The 19224-nt window shown below is 51.1% G+C and overlaps 7 protein-coding genes and 1 non-coding gene across 8 annotated transcripts; 4 read left to right on the top strand and 4 right to left on the bottom strand.

Moving 5' to 3' along the window:
• Positions 1-404: 404 nt before the first annotated feature.
• CTHT_0071880 (aldo-keto reductase-like protein) lies at positions 405-1516 on the top strand (the record flags this gene model as incomplete). The annotated part of the gene is made up of 4 exons (XM_006697388.1): positions 405-476; positions 606-616; positions 670-727; positions 782-1516. The coding sequence occupies 4 exons, from the start codon at positions 405-407 to the stop codon at positions 1514-1516; spliced, it is 876 nt and encodes a 291-aa protein (XP_006697451.1).
• A 247-nt stretch (positions 1517-1763) lies between these two features.
• CTHT_0071870 (uncharacterized protein) lies at positions 1764-2771 on the bottom strand (the record flags this gene model as incomplete). Its single annotated transcript, XM_006697387.1, has 3 exons — positions 1764-2263; positions 2349-2429; positions 2486-2771. The coding sequence occupies 3 exons, from the start codon at positions 2769-2771 to the stop codon at positions 1764-1766; spliced, it is 867 nt and encodes a 288-aa protein (XP_006697450.1).
• Positions 2772-4435: 1664 nt separating this feature from the next.
• CTHT_0071860 lies at positions 4436-4515 on the top strand. The gene is given in 2 exon segments: positions 4436-4474; positions 4479-4515. It is a non-coding gene; the product is annotated as a tRNA-Asp (tRNA).
• Positions 4516-4779: 264 nt separating this feature from the next.
• CTHT_0071850 (uncharacterized protein) lies at positions 4780-6459 on the bottom strand (the record flags this gene model as incomplete). Its single annotated transcript, XM_006697386.1, has 3 exons — positions 4780-5564; positions 5624-6251; positions 6307-6459. 3 exons carry the CDS (start codon positions 6457-6459, stop codon positions 4780-4782), a joined length of 1566 nt encoding a protein of 521 aa, XP_006697449.1.
• A 2802-nt stretch (positions 6460-9261) lies between these two features.
• Positions 9262-11540, top strand: CTHT_0071840 (uncharacterized protein; the record flags this gene model as incomplete). Its single annotated transcript, XM_006697385.1, has 2 exons — positions 9262-11005; positions 11224-11540. The coding sequence occupies 2 exons, from the start codon at positions 9262-9264 to the stop codon at positions 11538-11540; spliced, it is 2061 nt and encodes a 686-aa protein (XP_006697448.1).
• Positions 11541-12413: 873 nt separating this feature from the next.
• Positions 12414-13598, bottom strand: CTHT_0071830 (uncharacterized protein; the record flags this gene model as incomplete). The annotated part of the gene is made up of 1 exon (XM_006697384.1): positions 12414-13598. The coding sequence occupies one exon, from the start codon at positions 13596-13598 to the stop codon at positions 12414-12416; it is 1185 nt and encodes a 394-aa protein (XP_006697447.1).
• Positions 13599-15611: 2013 nt separating this feature from the next.
• Positions 15612-17225, bottom strand: CTHT_0071820 (uncharacterized protein; the record flags this gene model as incomplete). The annotated part of the gene is made up of 3 exons (XM_006697383.1): positions 15612-15994; positions 16062-16970; positions 17027-17225. 3 exons carry the CDS (start codon positions 17223-17225, stop codon positions 15612-15614), a joined length of 1491 nt encoding a protein of 496 aa, XP_006697446.1.
• A 1324-nt stretch (positions 17226-18549) lies between these two features.
• On the top strand, positions 18550-19197 carry CTHT_0071810 (uncharacterized protein; the record flags this gene model as incomplete). Its single annotated transcript, XM_006697382.1, has 1 exon — positions 18550-19197. The coding sequence occupies one exon, from the start codon at positions 18550-18552 to the stop codon at positions 19195-19197; it is 648 nt and encodes a 215-aa protein (XP_006697445.1).
• Between the last annotated feature and the right edge of the window lie 27 nt (positions 19198-19224).

The raw sequence follows: 19224 nt of genomic DNA, 5'->3' as shown, positions 1-19224 counted from the left end.
ATACTTTATCTGAGCGTAATTTTCACCGGACACGCAGGCTGCACAACCAAAAACCAGTATGCGCCGTCTTGCAACGAAAACTGTCAAAAAACCGCAGGTAGACATGTAAGCTTTCAAAAGATGAGCAAATTTTAGAGCTAATAGAAAGTCTGAGAAAAATATACATAACATCATTTCTCACTGACCATACGGAGCACCAACCGACACGACCTCTTGCACTCAGCCAAGCCATGTCGCAATTCACACCCACAATTCACACCAAGCTGCCCCTCATCCTGAGATTGCCCCCACTTGTTCACCTCCACCAAAGAACATCGCAATCCATGCTGCGCATTTGCCGTCAACATCCAATTGCACTTGTCCCAGCTGTCTGTGCTGTAAGAAAACAAGCTACTGTTGCAAGCATGGCTTCACTTAGCATAAGCACCACACTTAAGCTGGCCAGCGGTTATGACATTCCTCAGCTAGGCTTTGGTGTAAGCAAAGACCATATACGTGATGGCTGCACTTCAAGGGCTTCAATTGACTCTTGATTGATCCTTAAAACCTGACATCGAAGCCTGCTATTGTTAGCCAAGCTAGGCTAGAGGCTGATATCTTGACAGGTCTACCAAACGTAAATCTCATGAACCTTGTTGAACATTTAACCAGCTAGCTGACGGGTGTCAGGCCAGCTAAGGACGCAGCAGGTCTCGTCACTGAAGCTTTCGAAACGGGCTATCGCCATGTATGTCCCCAAACCTAGCTTCGACAAGCAACTTACTCAAACGGTGGAAAACAGGTCGACTCCGCCGCAGCCTACCGCAACGAGCGTCCCTGCGGCGAGGCCATCCGCTCCTCCCCAATTCCTCGCTCCCAACTCTTCTTCACCACCAAGATCCCCGTCAAAGCTGTCAGCTACGAGGGTGCCAAAGCCCAAATCGACAAATCCCTAGCCGAGACCGGCCTAGACTACCTCGACCTGGTGCTGATTCACGCCCCGTACGGCGGCTCAGAGAACCGCAAGGGTGCCTGGAAAGCGTTGGTTGAGGCCGTTGAGGAGGGCAAGGTTCGCAGCATTGGTATCAGCAACTACGGAGTGCATCATCTGCGCGAGCTGGAGCAGCACATAGCCGAGCTAGAAAGAGAGAGGGGCGGTAAAGGCAAGGGAGGTGTTATCAGCGTTGGTCAGTGGGAAATCCACCCGTGGTGCTTGCGGGAAGACATTGTTGCGTGGTGCAAGGAGAAAAGAGTCGTCGTTGAGGCTTACAGTCCTCTGGTCAGGGGCAAGCGCTGGGGTGAACCGGTGACCAAGAAGTTGGCTGAGAAGTACGGCAAGACGGAGGCGCAAGTGTTGATCCGTTGGAGCTTGCAGAAAGGCTATGTTCCCTTGCCGAAGACGGTTCATTCTGAGAGGATCAAGGAAAATGCGGATGTCTATGACTTTGAGCTGACACCAGAGGAGATGAAGGAGCTCGAGACAGATGAATACTCTCCTGTTTGCTGGGATCCTACACGCTCCAAGTTGGATAAGTGAAGCGATTGAAAGCATTGAGAGGGATTAGAGAAAATACATCAAGAAACAAGTTCAATCTAAGCATAATATTTGCGAGCCCTCAGGGACAGCCCCACATGACACACGTAGGAACATACCCAACCTCAACCAACATCTCTTCAACCGGTCCCAGACTCGGCCAGCCCAGCGCCCTAGCACCGCTCTCAAGCAACCATCCCAATTCCATCAGCATCCTCTGCAACACCTCACCTCCCTCAGAATCCAACTCTTATCCTTCCTGCTCACCATCAACCTCAACCGCCTTCGCCACAAACGCCAATGCAACCCCAACACAACCCATTGCCTCTTCCGCACTCAAACTGCCCGGCGGTCGCCGAAACTCAACCGTCGCACGACCACAACCATCAATACCTGCACCCGAGGGCATCATCCCAACCATGTTCCACTTGAACAGTTTCCCCTGGACAAAATCGTGATCCATGCACAAGGCAATGTCACGCGGTGAGGTTTTGGAGACCAGGTTCATCGTTTCCACAAGTGGGACACAATTTTCTGATTGGTCTGTCACCATCGCGGAAGCGGCATCGATTTTAGAGAAGCAGTCCCGTAGGGAAAGGTCAAGTAAAGGAACGCTGGTACGGTTAGAACGGCACCAGTACTTGTCTTCTTTTTGCAGCTGAGTATGGAGGTTGGGGCGTGAGAAGAGGAGGTAGTCAAGCGCGGGCTCGAAGTAAAGGATTGCTTTGGAGAGACGGGCGAGTCCGATGGCTAAGAGAGGGTTTGGCCAGCGGGAGATGTGGATGTGGGTTGAACATTGGGAACATGGGAGGACATGGAAATGGGCTTGGAGGACGTGGAAAGATTGTGGTGACATCGGACTCGTATTGGGGGGTGAGGAGTGAGTCGTAGATGGGGGAGACGAGCTTAAGGAGGACTTTTGAGGTTAGTTCGAAGTATATTGGTGTCAAGGTTGATCAGGAGAGTTCTTACTGTGTCCGTCCTTGGGAGTGATGGTGGCCTCTTGGGTAATGGACCATTCTCCGTAATTGGACATGAACGCATCATTGATTTTGTTGATATGATTGAGAACTATAGCTTCTTTGAGCCTAATACTGACATCTTTTGTGAGAGACTCCCAGGTAGGCTCTGTCTGAAACGCCGAAAGCGGCTTTCGAAAGGGGGACCATTTTACCTGTTGCTTTTGATGATGCTTCGACTTGGCAATGAGAAGTTCTAGCTCAATACCGAAGCGAAAGAGCTGTCCAACGGTGCCCATTTTTGCTGCGGTCACTCTAACGCAGAGCTTTCGAAAGCTACAATGCTCACTCTGATCATCTACAGTTAAAAAAATATATTCAGAATTACTGAAGATAGGTACTCTATATACCGATCTTTTGATTCAACCTCTCAGCAAGTCCAGGCTCTTGATTACAACCATCGTTGTCTCCATAGTCCTTCACAATCCTCCAATGAAATGCTAGAACAATCTCAAGAGATCAGTAGGCCACACCATATCTTGTACATCTTGAGATAGCTCGGCGATACGCTGGTATCTATAGGGTCATCTGAGCCCTTGATACCACGTCAGGAGTCATTCAGGAGCAAATGGTCATGGCAACGGCGACGGCTATTCAAATGGTTTATCATGGCTGTTTTGACATCATAGGAAGTACCATTGCCACTAACCGCTGGTTTCATATAGTCCGGACTAATCAAGGACACCATTGGACTTTTCTAGACCAGATAAGGTGCTCGTGGTGCTTCCCATTGAGGGCTTCTACATGTTCATAAGGAAAGAGACCCCACTCTTCTTACAACGATATATGCTGAAGCGCATATCAGGAGGAGAAGGGCAAGAACCTGGGCATGCTTGGTGGTGCTCCTATCAAACCGACGTGTTTTGGCTTGAGCTAAGTGATGTCGGTGAGCTGCTTTATGATGCTTCTCACGGCGCTTATGAGACGGAGTGCGTTCCATATCTACGAAGTCAAGATGGGAAATATAGTGAGTACTTCCCATCATAATACAAGGTTCTCGAGACTGGTGTTCCTTCTGAGCGTTATCTAAGGCCAGACGTACAGATAAGATGCCTCTTCAGAGAGTTTGAAACGTAATATGAAGGAATAGCCGCTCCTGAGGACACAGAAGAACTGATCTAGGGCTTTCAACTCCGGTTAAGGGGTGTGTTTGCCTGACCTGTGCCGCCTTGCTTATCCTGGTTCACCAATCAGTGTTCCATTCCCCTCTGACCTCTTTTATTACAGGAGATTTCGGCTGGGTTGCTTCCTTGTTGGTAGTAAGCGCCGGCGGAAACGGGAATGTAGTGAAGAAACGAGCCTTGCCGAGTGGAGCGAATCACTAATGCACCATAACTAGGCTCAAGGCTAGACGGTGAAAAAAATGAAGCATTATTATGATCTATCTTCAAAAAGAATTTCCTGATCTTGGTCTGGACAAGTCAGTCACAGTCAACCTCGTTCCAACTTGGGATGGTCGCATAATGGGTTGCAGAGTGGACACCTCGCCTGGGATCACAAAGTCTTGACCGCTAGGCCCTTTTAGACATTAAACGCAAGGTGAAATTGATACATTTGACTTACACGCCAATCTAGGCAGAAAGCGTACATGCCTGGCAATGGAGAGCTGCAAACCTTTTTAAGGGAGAGATGGGCTTGACACCTTATCAGAAAATGCATTGCCATAATCCTCACAGAGTGCTCAAGGCTTTCGCAGTTCGTTGAAGCCGCCAGCGTACTCATATATGCCCTATAATTTCTGGAAAAAGAGAGTCGGCGTTCGAATGGTTGATTGGTTCGCAATGGCCAGAGCGGTAAATATGCATTGAATGATGCAGCTTTTCTCCATCGCGTCCACATAGTTTCCAGTATTCATATTAAGTGCGACATCAATTTCAAGTCAATGATACAAAATTATGTACATTTCTCCGTAGTATAGTGGTCAGTATGCAGGCTTGTCAAGTAGTCTCGCCTGAGACCCGGGTTCAATTCCCGGCGGGGAAGTCTTTGTTACATTGTTTTTTAGCGAACTGAAACTGCATCATCACTTTGCCTTGGACCACCAAATTTCTGAAGCCATCGATACAATTGTATCAATTTCATGAAGTTCGAGTTTCGAATTACGTTGGTAACGCCATATCATACATCAAAAATGTGTCCGTTAAACGTTCCATAACCTATAAGCAGTCGAGACCAGAAACCGTTGATCCACTTCCTGTCCTTCATCTTTCGCCTACCTGTCCTTGGAGTCATTGCTTGCTCCATCACCTAAGTCAGAGGCAATATCGTCAACCCGCAAGGCAGTATCACATCATCCGTGCTCTTATCATTGACAAAGCTGAGCGACATCTCCTGCTTCTTACCCTCATCCTCAAAAGTCAGCCAGTGCGTCATCTGCCCAACCCCCTCATGCCCATGCTCCTTCGCCTGAACCCCGCGCTCCGCCCTCTCCCCCTTCTCCACAGCCTGCACAATTAGGTCCGCAATATCCTTCCGATGCGTGCACGTTGTGAAAACTCGACTGCCTTCCACGGCCTGCAGCACCTCGTCTTTGCCTGGCCCCGTCTTAATGCCCTGCAGCGTGCGGTCGACAACCTGCGCCGTCACCGTGTGGCTGTGTGCCGTGGCTGAGCCGGCCAGTGGCGCAACGGCCTCAGCCCCCGCGGCAGCAGTGTCGTGGTTGTAGGGCCACTGTGTGTCGGCTACGCGGTGCAGGAACAGCACGATGCTGGCCAGGGCCTGGCCCAGAAGCACGCCGCGCTCATGGGGGGATAGGCTGGAGAGGATGGTACCTGTTTCGGTGCCGCTGCGGTTTAGGATCTCGGAGATGAGCGGCTTCTGGGAGGAAGGGAAGGCGGCGTCGAGGATGCGGAAGAGGAGGGTATTGTCGGTGGTATCGGCTAGAGCGGGAGGAGTGTTGGTGTCCCGCATGTTGAAGATTTGTGTGGCTTTGGCGAGAAAGTTGGGCAAAATCTCGAGGGTGTCGACGCCGTGCATTTTGCGTGCGTGGCCGGTGTCGACCTCGAAGTAGTCTGCTGCCGTGGCAGCACAGACTGAGCCAGTGTGAGGAGATGATTCTGTGGTAAGTAGAGAATATGGGTGAGAAACTCACATCGTGCCGAAATAAACGCAGAATTCCTCTGTGCAGCTGCATACACAAACTTTACAGACCGGTTTTGCAGTGTCGAGAGGGTGCTCTCAGCAAGCTCCTCAAAGCTCCGGACATCATCCTCGCTGTCGCCACTCGATATTTTCACTCGGGGAACTGATGCCTCCAAAACACCATTCCACTTGCGGCCGATAGCCTGCTCGAACTTCTTCGATGACAGATCCCGCAAGATATGCGACACAGCAACCTTCGACAAGCCCTGCTCCTGAGCATCGCGCGACCACTCGATCTTGACGCGGGCTACAAATTCCTCATACTTTGTGAAAACGAGGACGAGGGGCACGTTGGGCGCTGCCGAGGGCAGCCCTTTTGTGAGGAAGCGAGCCTCGATCTCCAAAACAGATCTGTCCTCCTCGCTCGCTACGCAATACCAGATGCAGTGAATGCGGTCTTGCAGTGGTGTGGTGAGAGTGGACCGAGATCGTAAGAAGTCGCACAACCGGTGATAGTCACTCTCGTCGGCGGCGCCGAGGTTTAGAGACGTGTGAATGATCAGACGCTCGTTTTGGCCCTGTAGCTCGAGCTCCTGTTCGATGTCGTGGGTTTGATTGAAGAAGTCATCAACTGCTTTCTAGGGAAAGTCAGCGATATGGTTGATAGGTGAGAGGTGTGGTGGTTCGTCCAACCTTCGACAGTTCAACGCCAAATATTTTGGAAAAGAGTTCTTGCTTGGTTGATTCTGGGTTCCCAAGGACCAACAGACGGAACTTGGGACAATCAGCAAAGAACTCCAAAGGTGGTGACAGCGGGGGCCGAGGACTGAGGTGAACAGCTGCCATGATGCAAGGGTTCGCCGGTTCGGGTCCAGGTGTTGTTAGTGTTTTTTGTGATCTCAATCGAAAGTTGATGACTATCTAATTCGGACTTCTTGTTTGCCTTTCTACTTTTATGAAAAGACCATATCTGTCTTTTATGCCAGCAGAGCTGCAACGGCGCATACGATGATGGTAGGGTCCCAGGTGGCCTGCTGATGACGCCACCCCCGCGTGGGCCACTTCGACGTCATGCCACTCCCCGTCTGCAACGCAAATACATCGCTGCATGGCATTTTCCAATATCGAGATAAGTCTGGCATTTAACACTTATTCAGGCTATCGGTGTCCCTTCTCATGCCCCTCATCTAGATACTCATTTTTAATATTTCTGGCAGAGTAAACGACAGTTCGCCTTAGCACAAATCCCCCAGTTATACATTGAAATGATGCTTGGGAAGGCCTCTTGCATAAGCCGTACTTGGTCTCAATCGTCAGAGTTGAGTGTCCATCCTAAAGCACATCCTATCTCACTATCACGCAGAAGCACATCACTCGAATAAAGCCAAGGGAGATCTACATCATATCCTTTAGCTGAATCCGCAGGATAGATCGACTACAAGAGGAGTAGCTAAAAAGATGTGCACGCTACGAAGTAGCGGTACAGGCGTTCGGACGTTTCGGTGTCTTTAATAACCTTGGTTAAGTAGCTAAACCGTATGATTGCTCATAAGGTGGCGGGTATCAGGAGGCCTTAGTATATACAATCACTGGTAGGCAGTGCAGGCAGCTCAGCTGAGGCCCTTGCCCCGTTGCTTGCTGTCATGAATTAGTGAAAGTGCCTGCAGCTGAGCTGTCCATGTCCCACAGTTGTGTTGTTCTTTACCCTTCAACCATTTCAGTGCCTTGTAATTTTCTGAGCGCCCGCTCCGGTTCGCTGCCAATTTTCTCCCTTTGTCAACATCAAGCTGGAAATTTTGTCCAGTAGAAATTATTGAGTATGCATCAGACTCTTTGTTAGGATATATGGGTGGATATTGACGTTGGATAAGAGTTGCAGACCATCAAGTACCCTCTCACCAGAGAGCATGGCAAGGTGTCCTCAATGCCCCGCTAAAGCACTACAAGCATCCGCTGGTAAGATAACAAACTCAAAACTCCTTAAACGGATCCAAGACATCGGGCCCATATCCCTCTTGTCAGTCCTGGTCTCCTGCATCATGCTCAATATTCTTGCTGCCGTGATGGTTATTCAAGTCAGAAACTTTGGGGTAGGCATTCTTGATGAAGCGAGTATCGACTCAAGAGCACTGCTTACAGTGCTTAGAATCGCCCTTGGCCTCTTCAAAAGAGGAGTGTTGGATGCCTTCGACCATACATTTGAATGGTGGTGCACTCGAGAAGCGAGAAACAAAAGGCTCGACTATGGGCGACTTCTGAACAGTTTTAAAGGATCTCCAGCATTATTTGGATATCGACATGGGTATCCTAACTGGATGATAGCAAAAACTACGCTATGGTCGATCGCAGTCGGGTGCAGTTTCGTCTATAGTTTTTTGCTACTTGAGAGAATGGGAATTGCCGCCATTATCTGTTATGGGCTTGGGACTGTTGCGTTTTCCCTTTTTCTTTTTCGCCTCTACTTAGGACCAGCGTGACTCACATCATGGGCTGGACAACATGTTTATATCGCAATGGCTGCAAATCTCACAGATGAGGACTTCCTTTGGCCCCTGGCCAGTGGACAGTAGGTAGCACCCGTAGATATTCCCTGGAAGAAGTCTGGGAAACTGCTCCCCTTGACAGGTGCGTTTTTCGCTGACGATTAGAAGATTCAACGACCTACATATTTGAAGGTATGCTGACTTTCTGGGAGACTCGAGGAGGGCATGGAGTTGGTCCAGGACCTCGTTTCAGTCGGTCTAAAAGCTGTTGAAAGAGCAGCGAAACCCTGAAAACACGGCAACATGCAAAGCAAAACCCCCAAATGATATTACATGAGATGAAGGAAACATTAAAGAGAGCGCAATCTGTGTTGAAGTGGTACATTTGGGCGCTGATGATTCTTCTTAGGTCGAGAGGCGTGATCGGACGGCAGCCGTCGTTGTTCGAGTCACCACATCAAGCTGCAGCTTACAAGTTGCAACATGACGTTGTATTAGAGCCATAGCCCACGAACGATAGACCGATAGAATGACAGTATGAAGTTCATATTAGTATCCAGGAAACCGGATAACTTAGAGTTGAGTCCTACGACCTCGTTGTGCCGCTTGCACAATTCTCTCTGACCAACCAGCAAATAGGTACCTATTCGGCCTCCTACCACGGTTCACCATTTTGAACACCCCGCTGCTGTTGCGGAAACCCTATTGACCACACTACAAGACACTTTGCAACTAATTCCGTGACGCAGCATGTTCAGCGCCGCCCACTGTAAAAAGCTCATTGGTGCTCATAATCACTCAAGACAGCTGAGATGGGTCCTGAGGCGCAGTCTTGGGCGCATGCAACACGCCAATTGGTCAGGGCGCTTTTATCAACGTCTTCCGACTGCATCTCCCCAACGCAGTAGGCCCAACATCCTTGAATTCAGATTGGTCAAGCAGATATGTCACTTACAGTCCAGGTACCGGAAGACAAACACAAAAGGAGACATCGAGGTCGTGATAATTAAGACAATGTTCAGCATAAAATAATAAATCACTATGTCGATCCCCTCAAGGGCAGCAAGGGTTTTCCATCTCTTCAAGTAGTATACACTCCTTTGATCCGCAGTTGATCGGGTCACATAACCTCCATGCTTTTGTCTCTTCCTCTACGTTGCCTACCATGAGGCTTCTTCGCCTGCTGGCCCTCCTGGCCAGCTCTGCATTGCTGTATGTGCCAGGAAGTGGTCAAACCAATACTCCATGTCGTCCTGAAGACCGCACTTACAACCCCGAGAGCATGCCACCGGCGAGCTTTCAGCCTTATGACAGACTCAATCCCGCAGTAGGTGCGACGAGTACCAAGTTCTACGTTACCGTCGTGAACCTCACTCCGCACCGCATCCGGCTGGAGAACACCCATTCATACCAGATGTCCGTCTTTGACTTCGGCGATGTCCCACAGGGTCGAGCTCGCCAAAATACTGTTAAGTACCGTGGCGGGTGGTACACAGGCGATGACGCCGGGGAGGCCTACTACCGGATCGAGGGGACCGACAAGCGATTTGTCCTACGCATCAAGTCGTACGTGCCTAGTTCGACTCCGAGACGAGTTGTATTGGATTTAAGTGGGATGGGCCTGGGCCAGCGCGAGTATCCTTTCCCTGGAGGTGACACGGCGGTAACACTGGTGATTACGGGTAGCAGCAGCTACGGGTTCATGGCATCGATCCGGCATGGAGCAGGGAATTGGATGAAGGGCATCTATGATGTGATCCGAGACCGTCCCGTGAGGCATCTCATCATGCCGGGCACTCACGACTCGGGCATGAGCAAGATCACCAACAAGCTCAGCAGCATCGGCAACGTGCAGAACACTCAGAACCAAGGCATCAACATCTACGACCAGTTGCGGGCCGGAGCGAGATGGTTTGACCTGCGCATTGGGACAATCCATCCCAATGACTCCAAAGACCCCAGCAAGCACAACGGTTTCTGGACACTCCACGTCAACGACGAGATGGCCACAATAGCCGTCGGCAACTCCGGTGAATCCCTTGATGAAATCATCTCCGAGATCAACCGCTTCACAGCCGAAAGCCCAGGCGAACTCATCTTCCTCAGCATCCGCTACCTCGTCGGCCGCTACCAACTCCCCGACCGCGGCCCCATCACCTGGACGCCCGCCATCATCTCCGAGTTCTTCGCCAAACTCCGCACCCTCAACAACCGCTGCCCCAACCTCGATATGAGCATCCCCTTCCAGAACCAGCCCTCCTCCTATTTCCTTGACCGCAACAACGGCCGCGGTTGCGTCATCCCCTTACTTAATGGCCAACTTACCCAAGCCCAATCCGAGTCCCCCGCCGACGGGATCTACCACCTCACCCGGCTCTCGCCCAACCTGCGCGATCAGTGGTCCAACAAGATGCACGCGGTAGACATGGCGCCAAACCAAATCGGCGCATGGCGGTCCGTCGCCCGGGGCACAGGCGCAGGGGCCGACCACAATGGGTTCCATATTGCACAGTGGCTGGTGACGCCGGATGCGGTGGCCGCGACGGCATACTCGCTACAAGCGTTTGCGATTCAGGCGACGAACCCGGCGCTGTACTTTTCTGGGGTCAATGGGATAGATCCGGAGCATTGGCCGAATGTGTTGATGGTGGATTATATAGGGGTGGCGCGGAAGAATGAGTGGGCGTGGGATCAGCTAAGCGCGGAGTTGTATACTCTGGCGGTTGGTTTAAATCTTTATATGGCGAGCGAGAATTGCGGTGTTGGGAAGAGGAAGTCGCCCCTGTTGACGAGGGGGCTGGAGAAGAAAAGATGGGCCGAGGATTGGAATGGCATACTCTTTGCCAATGGAACAGTGATGGATCATCCGCCGCCGGGGCTTCATCTGGGTCGGGTTGAGATATTGAAGAGTGGGACTGTGTTTGGAAACGGGTCTGTGTTAGAAAGGACCATTCTGAACCCGTGGTTATGAAGAACCTCTTCTCTGAGCATTATTTCAGCGTCATTTGGCTTGACTTGATACCCAAGTTATTAATAGACCTAACAGAGTTAATGTCGTGAAGAAGCATCTTCAACTTACAATTTCACTTCTCGTTCATTTCTAGTCACCTCCTCCTGACAATGCCAGCTTTTATAACCCCCCCCTTTCTCCCGTCTCTCCTTGACCCTCCTTCTTCCCCTCTTCGTATTCCCCACCGAGCCCTTCCTTCCCCTTTGTCTGCTGCTGCTGCTGTTCCCTGTGCCCATGCCCCTCCTCCCGTCTCTGGGCAGGAGGATGATGTTTCTGTAGCCCAAACCCCCCAAAAGGCCAACGACCCCCAATCCGATCGACCTTATGCCCATGGACCTGATACGCAGGCCGAAACTCCCTCGGCCGTCTGTTCGGATCTAGCACGGGATCGCCCTGTTCCGGCCGGGGAACCCAACGCGCGGCTGGGGCAATAGTGGCTATTGGGGGGCTATCTTTCCGGGTCGGGTTGGGAGCCTCACTGTCATCCTTCCTGTTGTCTCCGGGCTGAGGGGGCTGTTTGTCTGTGTCTATTGACGTCGTGTTGGAAAACGCAGACTGTTCCGTGGACATCGTTGAGGGACTTTTGTATTGACTAGGTGCAAGAACTGAGTCCGGAGAATTGTTGAGTGGACAGAATATGATCTCTTGGTTGATGAGAGGCTGTTGCTGGAGGGCAAATGTTGGGACCGTTGGAGGGAGTACAGTTGCAGCCGCAGAAGTTCCTGAGAGAGTCGCCGGGACAGGATGCGGGTTGCTGTCTGACATAACGTATCCACAAACAGCATTGGAGTCAGCAATGTTCCCAGAGGCGAGAAAAATACTTGACTTACCAGATATTGTGGTTAGTTTTGCAAAGCACTTTTCGAACGGGAGTATGTAGCACTGGCTTGACGAATGCTATCATGATTACGCGGAGAAAGGGTAAACTTGAATGGCGGACTTTTGGAGACTGATGTCATACCAAGCCACACTCGGCCTATTGCAAGCTGGATCCTCCGGTATGAAGCGCGGCCTACACCAATCACTTGTCTGGCATGACGTCGCTCGGCACTTGGCAACCGATTTCACTTTACATAATCCCGAGGAGGGGAGAGCTCTATGCACAACGCGTTACCACAAGTCTATGTTCCCAGTTGTCTAAAAGTACCCATTATGCCATATCCTACAGAATCCAGTCCGTGAGGGGACGCCGGGTGGTAGTGAATGGACGAACCAAGACAAACAAGGTGCCCCTGAATACAGTGACCCAAGCACAAGCAATACGCAACCTTCCCCGGTCCTTACCAAAACTTGTCAACTAAATACGCTTAGAACAGAGCAAAGACGCCAGCAACGAGAGCCAGGCTGCCAATGGCAGCCATTGACAAGCCCTTGCCCATGGAACCGCTGTTCTCCTCAGCAGAGCTGTCCGAACCATTACTGCCAGACTCAGAGGCAGGAGAGCCGGTCGGAGTAGCAGTGCTGACAACGGTGGTGAAGCCAGTAGCAGTAGCACCAGGGGTCGTAGCGGAAGCACTCTCATTAGGATCGTAGTCGGGGGTTTCGAACTTGGTCGGGCAGGTCAGGTCGAACAGGGGTTTTGTTGACAGGTTCTTGGTGATGGCGAACTTCATCTCGTTGTCGGGGTTGGAATCGCGGAGGTTGTACCAAAAAGTGGGGACCTTGTTGAACAGTTTGCGGCAGCCAACCTCTTGCCAGTAGTACTGGGCGTTCTCAACACTGGGAACGGCCTCATCCCAATCGGGGCCAGTGTACGGCCAGCCGGTTTCGGTGACCCAGATGGGCTTGCCACCAGCAGCGGCCTCAACAGCGGCATAAGCACGGTCGAAGAGCCTGCCTGCGTTCTTGATGTTGTTGCCCTTGCCATTCTCGTAGTAGGGGTACTCGTCAACACCAATCCAGTCAAGAGCATCAATAACCGCCTTGTTGGAGCTGTTGGTCCACGCATCCCAGGTGTCAACATGGCCAATAGGGACACTGGCTAGGGGAGTGTCGGCAATGGCCTTCTTGTAGTCGTTAATGAACTTGATCAGGGTCTGGGGACCAGCACCAACGCCGGCCTTGTTCTTGATGCCCGTCTCGGAGACGCGGTAGAGGTCCTCACTGCCAATCGACATGCCAATCACGAGGTCAGTGAAGTCCTTGCCATACTTTTTGATGGCCTTCTTGAGGGCACTGAGCTCATTTTCGATGCTGTCGGTTCCGGACGTCCAGATGCCCAGCAGTAGCTTAGTCTTGGTCTCGATGGCGGCCTCGAAAGCCTCGATAGGCTCATCGGTCGAGTAGGCCTGGATATTGGTGTATAGACGGACGGAATTGAACTTCCCTGGGGCATTCTCGAGGTTCTGAGCGGTCTCGAACTCGGCCTTGAAGTCTTTCTTGAACTTGGCAGAACGATCGGGAAGCGTGTTGCCCGAGTTGAAACCGAGATAGTTCTCAGCCGACACGCCAGAAGCTAGCAGGCAAGCAGCAATGAGAGCAGAGGCACGCATCTTGGCGTAGAACGTAGCTGATTACGACGATCAGAATCGGATGGTGCGATTGGAAAATTCGGCGATTGAGTCACTGCAAACGAAAGAGGGAAGTACGTAGGGGAGTAGATGCGGTGGTAGCTGATGAAGCAGGCCTTGTTGAAGGAGGAGCGAGAGAAAAGAAACCCAAAAAAGGACTGGCACGTGGTGCACACAACGAATGTGGTCGTCACACAAGGACGGTTGGATGCAGGAGGGCAGGAAGGATGGTGAGAAGGAATGAAGAATCGACGAAAAGTCGAAAAGAGGATGGCAACGGGAGAAAGAATGCTTCCTGAGAACAGCGACCTCGAGGAACGGCCGTGGGCCTTTTCTGCGAAAACCCCGGAAGGAGCGAAATTGGTTTTGGGACCACACCCTGGTTGTCCCAATGGTCGCTGCAGGGGAATCGCGAGCCGGAAACTCTCCACTCTGCACAGCCTCAGGGACAAGGCGTCTTGGCATGCAGATCCGCTGGGTTCGGTGGGCACGGCAAAGTCAGCTGCCGGAGATCTTGTCAAAGATGCTCCCCAGACATAAAAATGCCTGTTTTCTCGCCAAATAGTCATGCTATCATGGCCGTCTTTTCTTGATTTGTCATGAACGCAAATTGGTGCGAGTATCATCGATGGAAACACATTCCAGCGCTGCCCTGTGACCCTGTCACAGCCTGATCCACCTCGTATCTCGGAATCAAGTCTGTTCCACCGCGGTGTCTGTGTTCGACCAAAAAAGTCAATCACGACCTCGATTCCCTGGTCCTCGGCCCACCCGTTTTCAGACCATTTAGAAGTCGAGACTCAGACATTCTAGCCATGATGATTTCACTACGTCGCCCCAAATTCTTGACCCTACTGGATCATATTCCATTTACTGTTTGCTGTCTCGCTTGTTTCCAAGCGAGGTAATGTGATGGCCAGCCTGTCAACAGCCAACGCTAGCGCCATCTACTTGACATTTTAAATTAGATCGGGTGAAAGTTTTGATCTATGTATGGAAAATTGGCGGAGGGGTACGTTGGTTGGCAATGTTGTTTCCGAGAACCGAGTCTGCAGTCAAACGAGCTCAAATATGGATGGGAGGGTGACCAGGTTAGCACCACTGTTCCCTGCCTCAGAGCCTACAACTGGATTCAAAGCCTAAACCTTGGGGTAAGTATCTTCCTCCCTAAATGATCCGGAAGTCAGGCTGGGTCTAAGGGGATAGCTGCTGCCCGTTTACGAGACAGGGCCAAACAGATGAACATCGATAGCAGCGCCAGTATTTGGGTGGTTTGGCCGTGCCAGCAGGTCCTGGTAAGGAATTTCCAGCCAGCTGAGTTGTGGATGCTGATGGGGGTTGAGTCCGTGGAACTTGTTCGTAATCAGAGTCGCTTTCCCATGCTGTTGGTGGCCCATTTTGGTGGTTTAGGAGCCGGGCAAGTCGCCCTCAATACCGGCTTGCTGCCCTGGACTGATACATTTTGACAATGTATTGTCTGAACTAGATTTCCCAAGTCATGGTCCACAGTCGCCTGCTCCTCTTTAAACGGTTAAATTCCACATGGATGCTTGAGAGAGGACGAGCCTGCCACATGGAAAGAGGGCTCTGCTGAAAAACGTACGGTGAGCCAACAGCAGGGAAAAAAGGGGAATCAGAAGCGCATTCGACCCAGCCTGCCAACTCTTTTTTAGGAGGGAAACAATATTTCAATCAATATGAGTACCTGTATAGTAGCAATCCTGGGCACATAAAGTAGCAGCGTGCCTTGATTGCTGTCCATCCCGTGAAATCTTAATGGTTCAGTCAAAGCTGCCTTCAAAACAGCAAAGCAACTATGTCCACACGATGCTGAGCCGTGTCGGTGTGCCTCGAAGCTGATATATTCCCAGGTAACCTCCCACGATGATACAGTGGCAGAGTAACAAAGAATCACAGGGCTCAATGTTCCATTAATTGTTATAGTCTATGTACAGCAGATCGGGAATTAATATCACAAAGCCACTGTTACCTTACTCATACCCCTATCAACACATGCAGTGCAATAACAACACCAGGTCCCCAGAAGAGGATACCTTCCATGTTACCCCTGCCAAGCTTGTTCGCTCCAGAAATAGAGGTCGCACTACTCTGTATGCTCACCTCTTCAGTTGGACTTGTGGCTGTGGTGGAAGTATGGATGGGAGTCACGCTTGTTACCGTTGTCATGCTGACTTGATCCACCTCTGTCATGGGAGTAAAAGCTTCCGTGCTGCTTGTGGTGTTGTCCGCCGGCACTGAAAGATCACAAAGGCCCGTTATTCTCTGGATATCCTCCACGCTATTGAGGGCTGCTGGAGTAGATCCGCAGTTGGCTGCTTGGGTCATCCATATTGAATCGGTTTCAAGATCGAAGAGAGCTGGTTGAGGCAAAGTGAGTACGTATGCATCTTTTGCAATTGAGTTCAACCTAACGGATAAACATACCATATGCAGACCTCAGAAAAGTATCCCCTAGCAGCGTGAACTGATCACTTGCCATGATCCCCAAAAAGCATGCCGGAGGATTGGTTGGCACCTCCCGCGTCAGTTCCTTGTAAGGAACCTTAATCATCACACCGTCAAAATAGAAGTCCAGAGTGCCATTTAGCTTGGTTAAGGAGCAGTCAATTTGATGAAATCCATAGGCATCCTCTGATTTGCTTCCAAAGTCCCTAGCAATTGCCTCGGTGAGATTCGGGGGAAGAAGAGTCATTGTCGAGCCGCTGTCGAGAAAAACCGGCATTTCGCTTCCAGAATAGTGCTTGCTAATCCCGCTAGGAGGAGTCATGGCCAGAGACCGCATACTGACCCAGAACCTGGGGACGCCGTCGGGTGATTGCGAGGCAGGGATGATAGGAACTTGTGTCAAGTGTCCGGCAAACTTGGACGTATCAACACCCCCAAAGACAACCACTCCTTCCTGGGCATCCTTACTCCCCAATGAGAGAGAGAATGCTTTAACTTTTGTTGCGTTCTGCTCTTTGAGCTGATCGACAAAGTTAAGATATCTGGTAGCTATGCCTTTCCCATAGCCAATCCCAAGAATACCAGAGAAAGCATCCTCGGTGGCAGTCGCAACGCCAAACTGGACTCCCTGCAGCGTCGTTCCGGTCCCAGCAAGCGTGATTGTGTCGGTAACGTATGTAATGTTTGCCGTCCCAATACCATATCGGAGAGTTCTCGACGTGCCCAGTGAAACTGCTGTGGAAGATTTCGATGCGTCATATTGGCCAACTCGTTCACAAAAGACGGCATCTGCCCCTTCTACTGTGGTGCAGTCGGGATTCACCCATAGCTCGAAAGACCCTGTGTCCAGCTGCACGAATACCGGCTGAGGAGGTGTTCCTATGCTGACTATAGAACCGTAAGTATCGAATTAACTGACGGGCAAGGGAAATAAGAAATCATACGTTGAGCATAATAGGCTACATCAGACCGGTTGGCAAGCTGAAGCTGAACGCCTCGCTTGCCGAAGAGTCTGGCATTTGTCGAATGTACGATGGGCAGATGAACACAGCCCTTTTCGTGAGGTAGGTGTTGTGCAGTAACGAGGCTAGAGAGCCAGACCGTGGACAACACCAGGCATGAGGAAAGAAAGGGAACTGCCATTGCGAGCAATGGCGGTCGTGGGTAAACTATCGTAGCGGTGTCTTCATGAGATGATATCGCGATTCCGCCTGACTGTCAGGAATAATCGAAAAGAACGAGCGGCGAAGAAGATGGGCATGGACCAGCCAGTTCCCGGCACCAAACACTCAGCCGAAACGAACGGAAGATGTGCCTCCTCAGCTCGTAGGAGGTGGGAGCCGCCCTAATGTGTGCCACGGTCTGCACAAGATGGACTCGCTGTACGCAAATAATAGAAAGAAAAGAGAAGCAGCGTCAAGAGAGTCAAACAAACTAGGAAGCGAATGTGAGCTCGAAGCAAGAAGCGAGAGTAGGTGACGAAACGGAGTGAGAGGCCAAGCCAGCTAGATGCCTCAGGGACACGCTGTTTATGACTCGAAACACTGCCTTCTCTGAGGATATCAGTCCATGGAAAAGAGGACTGTTTCGCAGATGGCTGGCGGTAACGAGACAAGGGATTGCAAAAGGTACTACGCTGCTACACACTTAGAACAAAGTGGCCATCAATATCGTTGAGAAGCATGGTTACTCAGCCACCACACATTTGTTATGGAAAATCCCAGTGACAAAATGCCCCTCTGATGAGGCAGCGAAGATCAAACACTAAGGGCATGTTTGAGCAAGTAGCCCCTGAAGCCGCTCCAGCGTCCAATCTGCGGAACAACAGAACCCAAGGCGATGGTCAAGCGCGAAACGGCGATGTCCAGAACCCTGCAAGTCTGAGGCTTCTCCCCCCAAAGCCAAGGCCGCTTGCTGCCCGCCACTGGAGCGCTCTGTGTCTCAATGGCGGACACCATCCAATTATGGCTTGGCAATCTGCCCCACAAAGATTTGAAACCGGCAGGCTTCGGCCCCCTTACCCCTCCTGCGCCGCCGAGGTCTAGGTAAAAAGACAACATTGTACCAACCTGAGGCTCGATGGCTCAGCCTTCCTAAGTGCTGATATGGGGGAGCTGTCAATCGCCATGTTTATATTTGAACAAAGCCGAGGTTCTCGTTGTTAACTCTCGTTAGCCCTGTACAGCTAAGCTTGCCTTTGCTGAATGCTTCAAGTCCTATGAGCGTGTCAAGGCATTCACCGACCTGCTCTCAGATGTTTGGTATGACCTTAGGTGGCTGTGTGAAGTATCAAGGAGAGAAGTTTGTCGAGGTTGTTGCTACCTAGCCAGGGTAAGGTGGGGCAGCCCTAAGTTTGCAGTAGCTTTCTAGAGCCACACCTTGTCAGGGCTTTTGCAAAGAACGCCATCACTTTCGATAGCCCAGAATGGTATTACCAAGTTACCATCCAAATTTATAACGGCTTACGATGACATTGCCACGACCACTGCCAGAGGGCGGTATTTCGTTCACTTGGCACAAATCAGTAGCCACGTTCAATGTTCCTCTTCAAACTTTCTTATCAACTCGCCCTCTCGTGAGGGCCGCAGCAACAGGCGCGCTTGTATTCTCCAGGGCCGCTGGAGAAGACCGCGTCCTTCTGATCCAACGAGCTCCTCACGACTCGATGCCGCTACGCTGGGAAGTTCCGGGAGGTGCATGCGACCAGGAGGACGAAACACTCCTCCACTCCTTGGCCAGGGAGTTATGGGAGGAGGCCGGTTTGAAATTGAAGCATGTCGTTCGAAAGGTTGGGGACGAGTTCACCTTTCTCACTCGACGAGGTCTTGCTGTCACCAAAGTCACCTTTGAGACCGAGATCGAGGAGGCAGCACCTGCTGTGGTTGAAGAAGGTAGCTCAAAGTTGACACTCCCCGAGGTCACAATCGATCCAAACGAGCATGTCCGTTTTGTTTGGGCCACCGAGGAGGAATGCCAGGCAGAAAAGATTGTAGTTTCTGAAGATGGCGGGAATGAGGTCATTAAACTCGAGTTCACGACCAAGAACCAAAAGAGCGTTGTTCTCTTGGGGTTCAGGCTTCGAAGAGAGGATCTCGCCAATGGCAGAGTTGATTAGAATTACCTTGCTTTCCCCAGCATAGCA

This window comes from Thermochaetoides thermophila (assembly GCF_000221225.1).
Source record: "Thermochaetoides thermophila DSM 1495 unplaced genomic scaffold scf7180000011822, whole genome shotgun sequence".
NCBI classification, from domain to species: domain Eukaryota; kingdom Fungi; phylum Ascomycota; class Sordariomycetes; order Sordariales; family Chaetomiaceae; genus Thermochaetoides; species Thermochaetoides thermophila.
The sequence above is the reverse complement of the archived record's forward strand: the minus strand, read 5'-3'. Positions and strand labels throughout refer to the sequence as shown.